The sequence below is a fragment of the Myzus persicae genome, unplaced genomic scaffold (assembly GCF_001856785.1).
Source record: "Myzus persicae strain clone G006 unplaced genomic scaffold, MPER_G0061.0, whole genome shotgun sequence".
In the NCBI taxonomy this organism is placed as follows: Eukaryota; Metazoa; Arthropoda; class Insecta; order Hemiptera; family Aphididae; genus Myzus; species Myzus persicae.
Window position 1 is genome coordinate 88,139 of NW_019103987.1, and position 9,896 is coordinate 98,034.

At 29.9% G+C, this 9,896-nt stretch overlaps 1 protein-coding gene across 1 annotated transcript; it reads left to right on the forward strand.

Moving 5' to 3' along the window:
- Positions 1–682: 682 nt before the first annotated feature.
- On the forward strand, positions 683–3,844 carry LOC111037245 (CDK-activating kinase assembly factor MAT1). Its single transcript, XM_022319657.1, has 3 exons — positions 683–823; positions 883–1,139; positions 3,010–3,844. Exons 2-3 carry the CDS (start codon positions 1,016–1,018, stop codon positions 3,822–3,824), a joined length of 939 nt encoding a protein of 312 aa, XP_022175349.1. The 5' UTR covers positions 683–823; positions 883–1,015; the 3' UTR covers positions 3,825–3,844.
- Positions 3,845–9,896: the final 6,052 nt, after the last annotated feature.

The window sequence follows — 9,896 nt, forward strand, 5'->3', positions numbered from 1 at the left end:
CGATAGCGATTGGTCTTAAATAAGTTGTATACAGTTTCTCTTTGGTGTTTCAGATTTCTAGACAGCAATCTAGACTTAAACAATGAAAACATAGCGAAATACGCTTTGTTAGCAGACTTTAGTCGTAGTTAAATTTCCTCGTGCATACAATTTGTATTATTTACATTAACGCCTAGGTACTTAGAACAGCTTACATGCTACAGCTAACTTATTGAAAGGAGGGACCGTCAACTTCCAAGTCTTTCATGTCCTCTTCGCTTTCCTCTTCCTCGACAAAAACATAATATCTTTTACAATATACCCCTTAATGCCTTTATAACAAAAGAGTGTTCGCTAAACTATACTGAATATCGGAATTCACATATCAATTGAAAACAGTAATAACTTGTTGTAACTTGTAAGACTAACAATAGTTTATGAACATAATTATTTTATTTTTCATACTACAGATCCGCTCTACATTTCGACGAGGTCGAGTAGTTTTCCGTAACTTGGTATTATCCGCCAGATGCCGTTGTAAGTTTGGTTTTTTTAACCATTACATAAATATAAATTATATCATCGTATTTTTTTCCATGTTACCATCTGCTCTTGTCTCCATGACCGTCACCGTCGGTTATCAATGTCGCGCGTCGTTAATCGTTATCTCCGATTCTCACCTCGTCGACTGTCGTCGGTGGAACCGTGGATTGCGGAATAAGACGGCCTCGTCGCGGTTCGCACAATCACTCTCCAGTCGCCACCATCAAACGTCAACAGTAGTCAATTATTATTATTGATTGTTTACGCTGGATCTTCCTCAAATATTAACCATTTCAATCCGGTAAGTCGATTATAACACCGATATTGTTTTATAATTATTTTTCGTTTTTCGCTTGCTAGTGGACGCCGAAACGCCGCGTTGACGTTACTTCCGGACGCGTGAACCTAACGAATACCAAGTCACGTTTTTTGATGGCTCCGTGCTGTCTCTGGTATTCTTACAGTACATGAGGTGACAACAAAATTTTCGGCCATGGAGGAGCTTGCGTGCGTTCGGTGCATGAGCTCCAAGTTCCGGAACCCAAACCTCGTGTTCAGCTTCAATGTGTGCGGGCATACCATGTGCGCAAATTGCATAGAAGTGGCGTTCATGAAAGGTAAGCACCGAATTGTGTTTTGAGTATGTGTTGATTGTGTGTCTTCCGATTAACTGCATCTCTAGAGTCTAGGGTGCCTTGGGCTTAAGATGTTAGACCGGCTACTTATTGCTGTCTACTTTGAGCTGTTACCTAGGTCTTAAATGTATTTAGATATATTTGTATTCATATAATATAGGAATTGGCAAGTCGAAGACAGAGAATTGATAATTTTTCATTACTTCTGTTCAAAACTATGCCTAGATTAATAATTGACTTAACGGTCGCTGGAAATTTGTTTCTTGTATTTTTCATGCATTACCAATTTGTCTTACAGGAACTCCATCTAGAAAATGTAATATTGATTTTGGTTTATTACTTGGAAAAAGATTAGGTACTTACGTTGTGACTGACGTTAACTTATTTATATTTATGTATTCCTATTATATTGGAATTGGCAAGTCGAAGACAGAGTATTGATAATTTTTCATAACTCCTGTTCAAAACTATGCCTAGATTAATAATTGACTTAACGGTCGCTGGAAATTGTTTCTTGTATTTTTCATGCATTACCAATTTGTCTTACAGGAACTCCATCTAGAAAATGTAATATTGATTTTGGTTTATTACTTGGAAAAAGATTAGGTACTTACGTTGTGACTGACGTTAACTTATTTATATTTATGTATTCCTATTATATTGGAATTGGCAAGTCGAAGACAGAGTATTGATAATTTTTCATAACTCCTGTTCAAAACTATGCCTAGATTAATAATTGACTTAACGGTCGCTGGAAATTGTTTCTTGTATTTTTCATGCATTACCAATTGGTCTTACAGGAACTCAATCTAACAAATGTGGTTTTTCTCATTTAAAAGATTAGGTAGGTACTTATATTCTGACTGAAGTCAAAACCAGTCTGTATTTATATCTTGATTTTAGTGAGCTTGGCAAGTCGAAGACAGAGAATTGATAATTTTTCATAACTCCTGTTCAAAACTATGCCTAGATTAATAATTGACTTAACGGTCGCTGGAAATTTGTTTCTTGTATTTTTCATGCATTACCAATTTGTCTTACAGTACTGAACTTAACATAAAACAAATACTAAACAACATATATTTTTTTAATTGTTTGAAAATTGTATTAGTTTGATTTAGGTACCTTATGGCTATTCGAAGATCAGGCTATTTAATTATTTAGCTTTGGTTCAAATCTATGCCTAAATCAATACAACATATACGGTCGCATAAAAGTTTTTATACTATTTATTGCATTACCAATATGTTTTACAATCTTTGGAAACAATCATATTTATGGAATTTGCTTGTAAATATACAATATGCATTAAAATATTTGGACTTTAATATTTATCCAAAAATGCTAATTATAATTATGAAAAGGTTATATTTTAACCTAATTTACCTTAATAGTTTGCTTGTGTTTCTTCTATTCTTTCTTTATAAATATTATTGTCTTATTTATAATATAGTGGCATAATTCAACTTGCAGAAAAATATTTCTATTTAGGTATTCAAGTATATAATATGTTGCTTAGTGCATAAAGTATTTCCCAATTAAATTGAAATATCAAACCCTTATGATATTATGTACAAGTGCCTTCTCATCCTTATTCTTACTAAGATAAAATATAAACCTCCTCCACTGGCCTCAACAGCACTTCTTAAATTACAACAGCATTAAACTAATCAGCACTATTTTCTACAGCATTAATCATGTGTTTAAATGTTTATATTTTTTTAATTAATGTTGTTGTTTTTGCCAAACTAATCGTTTATGCTATATGGCATAGTTCTATAAACTTTGAAGCCATGTATTTTTATTTATTTCAGCTTAAATTTACTTATAATAATAATTTTTATTGTTTCAGGTTCTGGTCCCTGCCCTAAATGTCTTATTCCTCTACGACGTAATGGTTTTAAACTTCAGCAGTTTGAAGATGCTTCAATTGATGTTGAAGTAGAAACAAGAAAAAAAATATTGCAAGATTTCAACAAAACTGAAGATGATTTTGAATCTTTAGATGATTATAATGATTATTTAATAGAAATTGAAGATATTATTTACAATCTAGTAAGAAATATTAATGTTATCGAAACAAAAGAACGTATTGATCAATATAAAAAAGAAAACAAAGAAATAATTATGAGGAACAGAATGAAGTCAAAGCGAGAAGAACAAGCCTTAGATGAATTAATTGAAGAAGAAAAGATGCATACTCAATATAAAAGAGATGAAGTTTTGAGAGATGAAGCTGAGCAAAGAACTAAAAAACTTCGAGTAGATTCTGAATTGATTGATAGCTTAGCACGTTCTAATTCGGATGCTAGAGACATTGTTAACACATATACACATAAAAAGGAAGAAATTCCTGTACCAAAACCAAAACCTATTTCTAAACCTATTAACTTCACAAAGTTTTCAACTGGTGTCAAATTCAATCAGTCTTCTATATCGATCTCAATAAAAGAAGGTCCATTATTCAAATATGAGCCAGTTTCTCATCAACTTAATGGCCCTTCCTGTCCAGATATTACACAATTAGATTCATTAGGATATATGAAATACATCAGAAGAGAAAGTTCTCAAGAACTTGCAGGTGGATTTTTAATAAAAACTTCCTGCTTGCATTATGTACAAGAATGTGTCTCAGCATTGTATGAAAGAAAGACTGGTAAAGTATAATAAGTAAATTTAAATTCCAATTATGTGTTCATTACCAAAGCTGTATAGTAAAGTTGTATTAATTAATTTATATGTTAAGTTACTTAATATTTTATGACCTTATTTATGTATATTTATTTTTAATTTCAATGTACCTATAAACATATTGCAAATATATATTATTTTTTTTGAATATGTAAATTAACTTGAGTTAACATTTATAAATATTTTGTTTAGTTTCTTCTTATTTAATATTTACCTACGAATTGTATATTTTGGTCTGTATCATTTTTTAATTTATAAAAATGTAGCTTAATAAGCATTTAACCAGTGTTGACTGAATCTAAGCAATGATTGCTGCCCTAGGCCCCTAACTTTTTCTTAACCAAAATACATTATGTCTCAATACATTATTTGACAGTACTAAATATGAGCACAAAAATACAAATAAGTTAAAATAGCTCAATTATTAGTAACAGATAAATGACAGATCAAAAAAGAAAGTATGTATTATTCCGATCATACGATAGTAAGATAACATTAAAATATCTGTAGCTCAGAAAAATATAGGTGCCTACTCGTTAACCCATACTACTATAAATAACTTGTCGTACATTTTTAATTTTTAAAAATAATACATTATTTTGTAAATGAGCAAGAGATCCGGGTAGAATTTGAAAATAACCGCATTTCGAAGATAATGTTTAAAAAGTCATAGTTTTTAATTCAATAAAGATTTGAATTAACTTCAAATAAACTAAGTATAAAATTATGTTCTTATATTGAAATTGTATAGGTACATACATTTTGATAACTAAATAAGGTAGGCACCCAGGCCGGCACTGTATCTAACTATTTATAACAATTAACAGACATAGATAATCAAATTTTAATTGTCAGAACATAATACCTACTCATATTATGCACTTTGTAGCAGTAGTTTATTGTTTATACTTAATATTATACAGGTTAAATTATGATGAAATATCAAAAGTTGATTATTTGACAACAATTGTGGATAGCCCCATCGAGAAATCTGGATTCCCGATCCGTCCCCCGCATCAATTTTATACCCTGAGCCGAGTGAGGCCCCATCCTGAAAAATAAAAATTGATAAATAATATAAAAATGAATTTATATAATACCGGCTGTACAACATTTGTAATATTTGTACACTCCATTGGGGACACCTGTATAATACGCATTGATACTCATTTAAATCAACATAATATACCTAAGTTGTTACTTATTGTATGTACTAAAACTAAATAATGTATAAAATTTAATTAATATGTTCAATGTTCGAATGACAGAAATAAACGACCATTATAATAATTAATAGGTAGGTATATAAGTGTAGTACTGTAGTAATATAATAGGAGTATAACATTTAAAAAAATGATCAAAATCCAACATATTATTATCAACGAGGCGTGATTGTTTTTCTTGTGAAGTCATTTTTGTTGATATAATACACTGTATTATACCCCATCCCCACCCTAAATTGTTATCGGGTAGTAGATAAGTGGGAAAATATTATAATTAAAGTGGCAACTGAAATATAAAATATAATTTTCAAATTATATAGAATTGCCAAAAATTGGAAAAACCAGCACTGACACTCTTATTAATGATAATTATCATGGACTATTCAGAATCTTTCATTGATATTTTACTCGTAATTTTACAGCAAGTTATGATCATTTTATACCTTCATTTAACAACCTTAGATTTTGGCACCCTTAAAAAAATACTCAAATTGAGCCACTCGATCTTAATGTTTGCTTCTAAATATTTATTTTAATTATTGATTTCTCAAAAGTGTACCCGTGGGGAGAGAAAAACTATAGGAACCAAATTTCTCTTTCTATCATACTGGCCTGAAAGACGTGTATGGTAAGTCTGCTAAGACGTTGAATCGTTTATTGAAAATAACATTACGTATGCTAAGATAGAAATACCGTTGCCAATACTTGCCATAATATGTTTAGTATTATTATCTATGATTTTATTCGAAAACAATATAGTAGGCATTAATCAAACTTTATTTTCTTCTGCATTATTAGCAATATTGATAGATTTATATTTACAATTTCTGGATGCCAACCATAAATCCTTCTCGCGCTTTATTAATACTTATTAGTTATTATTGTATACGATATATATCTACGTTTTGTTTATTGTAATGTTATGCACTTTTACGTTCGACACATCTACGATCTACCCATATGGTTATTACTTATTGCGTATTTTGTTTTTTGAATGCTATTAAAATTTATAATAGATCGATACGAATCATAAATAATATCGATATACTATTATTATCTTATATTTACGTCGTGCAGGTGTCCATAAAAATTGTATATGATTGTATAATCATAGCATTAACGGCTTAGTGTTTATTCTAAATAATAATGTGCCTATGATGATAAAAGAGTAGCGCAACATTTTTTAATATGTAGAAAAAATAAGCGTATCGTGTCGTCATCACATTATTGTGGTTATTACAATAATGTAAGTACCTACTATGTAGTGCTACATGGCTATATGGCCTATGTGTATATCAGTAGATAGGAAATACCTACTGTACAGTGTACACAATGGTCCATAATACTATAGGACAGAAAACAGTATAATAGTTCATAGTATTATTGAATATTGATTAGGTACGGTTTTAATCTAGCTGAGCTACTAATTACTTATTTGTTATAAGTTTTAACTAATATTACGAGCTAAAATTGTTATAATACGCAACAAAAAAAGAATAATACCTATAGGTAGTTATTACACTATATAAGTCTACACTATATAATGTCTCAGTATTTGATTTCGCAATTTGATATAAGTAATAACTAATTAGTAAAACAATTAAACTATTAAAGTTCAACCAATGAACCAATCGTTCATGGTTCATATACACACGCGAGCAACACAACAGATACCTATAATACCTATGTAGATAAATTATTATTTTAGATTCTGAGAGATGCGATGACTGTATTGATTTTACAATGATGTGTGTGGTTTATTTTTATCTGTATGGTTGAACACACGATAATATACCCATAGTAGAATACTAGAATAAAACAAAAATACTTCGGTTTTCAACCACGATATCTTTTCTAGAAGGAAAGGCAATCCAGTTGGTGCATAAAGGGATAAAAATTAAAAATTCCCAGCCTCCCAGTATATTTCATGATAACTAGGAAAAAACAATTAGGGAAAACAGGAATTTTTACGTAGGGCCAATTTTTGACAAAATCGACTTTTTATTTTGTTGTAATTTAAAAATGAATTAGTAGGTAATACGCCCTTAGATATTTGAATTTTTCGCCAAATGTATAAATTACCATTTTATACACATGGTATAACTTGTCAATTTGAATAATATAGTACAGTTGTGTACAAAAATAAAAAACATATAAAGTTGCAATTTTTACGAAATTAGATATTTCAACGAAGAATAAATTAATAACGATTTGAGCTATTTTGTTGTGCCTGTGTAATTTGTCAAAAATATTTGACTTGAGAATTTAAAACTTTTACGTATATTGTTATCTTTTATAACTTTATATTCACAATGTCAAGTCATGCAATGACATTTTCAAAACATTTAGATTGATTGTATGCCATTACCTACCTATTTATACCACAAGGCATGAACCTACTATTCTCACCGTTCTACAGTAAGTCTGTATTGACTCAAAAATTAATAATAGCGCGTTAAAAACATAGATATAACCCGTCCAGTTCATCTTGGCACTCGGCAACGTTTTACAATTTTTTAAAAACTACTCCAAAAACCATAGTACATTGAAAAAAATATGGTTTTTAGTCAACTGTTTTTTCTTCAAAAACTCGAAACGGTTGCCGAGTGCCAAGATGAGTTGACAGATTTTTTCAAATAATTCTTTACCGTTACAATATCAGTATAGATATTATATAATATATTTAAAAAAATATATTTTATGTGTAGCACTTGGTAGGTATTACTTATATTTTTTTTGTTGTTACCGCTGCCCACAGGTGATGCTTATTTTGAATAAGCATTAATGATGTAGCCGATTTAGGTACGATATAATATTATATTTCGACGCTCCAAAGACCTATTTTTTATTTCAATCAATCATATTATATTTTGCAACACGTTATATTTTTAATCATTATTATAACTGAATAATTATTTGATCAAAATTCTTCATCGAATCATACGCAAAAATATCAAATATGTATATTTTTACCCTTAACTGAAAATTAAAATGTATTTTTTATTAGTTGGTAATTTAACAAATAACAATAAAAGCTGAAATTGTATTCTAAAAAAAAATAATTTTTAAGTTCAAAGTAATTAAAACTATTTTTTTTTTTAAGTGAAAGACTCAATATAATAATGGAAATTTCATTATTAAATGTATATTATTTCAGACCTATCTAATAATATATAAGATCGATGTCTATTTACTTTTTGTAGTTTCGTTTTTATCATTAGATTCAGCAGGATTACCTACGCATACTATATATGTGGTGCTCGTCGTTGAGTGATCCTTTACATCGGTACTCTGTATCGGCACATTTACTACTTCTAGTAGCCACTAGGTAGGTACGACTTTGTCAAACGATAACCTATTCGGGAACGACAAATAAAGCTATCATTTATTTTTGTTAATATTTGTAAACATATTATGTCATTCGGAGATATCATTGCATTAGTTCTATAGCGTTTATACACAACTGACTCTCGAAATGTTATTTGTATTTTGAGTGAGCTTACATGGTCACATCGTGTGTAGGTTATATACATAACATTATTAATAAAATGTCATTTCCTCCTTTTCGCTTTCAGAAACCCGCAGCGACAATCAGCTCCTTTCGACCCGCTGCCCAATTGAATATCCCCCGCCACTCCCGTTCAATTATTTCGCTTCCTGTATTTTGTGCAACGTCGTCGAAAACACTCAATCTCCATCGCAATATTATATATTTATGTGGTATTATAATATAATATACACAACACACACGTGCGACGTGCCGAGTGCCGACACGTCTTGATTGAGTTTAATTGAAATAGATGTAATATATCGTCGTCTATATTAGATATTCTGTCAAAGCATAATAATATTATATCGTATCACGAGTTATCTCGTTTCTATTTTAGATTCTGATCGGAGCGATGATTGTATTGATTTTACAATGATGTGTGTGTGTTTTTTTTTGTGTCTGTCATCAAATTTTGGATCAGTAAAAATGCTTTGATTTTCTACCTCAGCATATTTTACGGTAGAAAAGTGAATATAGTTGGTACTTCGGGGTACTCTCAAGAAAAAAGAATCCAAAAAGTTTTCAAAAGCATCGGGGAAAAAAAAAAATAATAATGAAAAATGGGGATTTTTACGCAAAACCAGTTATGGACAAAATGTATTTTGTTTTTCTGTGTAACTCAAAAAAACATTAGGTACCTTAAATACGTAAATACTCTCACTAAATGTTTGTGTGACGATTGCCCATACATGATAAGATTTGCAAGATGTTTTTAGTTGCTTTTCTTTAAACATATATGTTGATCAATATTGATAGAAATTTTCGCTAGCCGGATTAAAATACTTGCACATTTAATACAATGTTCCTTACAAGTTGCGATACCGGCGATTCAAAAATATTGATGATACATAGTCATGATATTTTTTTACAAGCGTTTAAGATTAAAATGTTGACAAAATTCATCACAAACACAAAAACTTGCAAAATTATTTTGTAGTTACAAATGTGTAAAATGTTCAAATTTAGATTCTAACCTTAGCAGTGAGCGATGAATATATATTGATTTTACAATGATGTGTGCTTTATAATTTATTTTGTGGGTCTGTGTACCCACGATAAGTAGTCGAAATAATGCGTCGATTTGAAACTTCAGCATTTTTTCCGGTGGTAAAGGGAGATAGTTGATACATTCGGGAGGTAGGAATTTAAATTTCCAGTAGTTTTCAAAATCACAAATCGATTTTAGTATTATTGTAACTCTATAAAAAAAATCCATATAAATAGATAGTAATAATAATAATATTTGTAATACATAAATATACGAGTATGTTTATT

Coding starts and splice junctions, on each gene's coding strand:
- LOC111037245 (XM_022319657.1), top strand. CDS start 1,016: ATGGAGGAGCTTGCGTGCGTTCGGTGCATGAGCTCCAAGTTCCGGAAC. Junction 1,140..3,009: donor AGAAGTGGCGTTCATGAAAG/GTAAGCACCGAA, acceptor TTATTGTTTCAG/GTTCTGGTCCCTGCCCTAAA.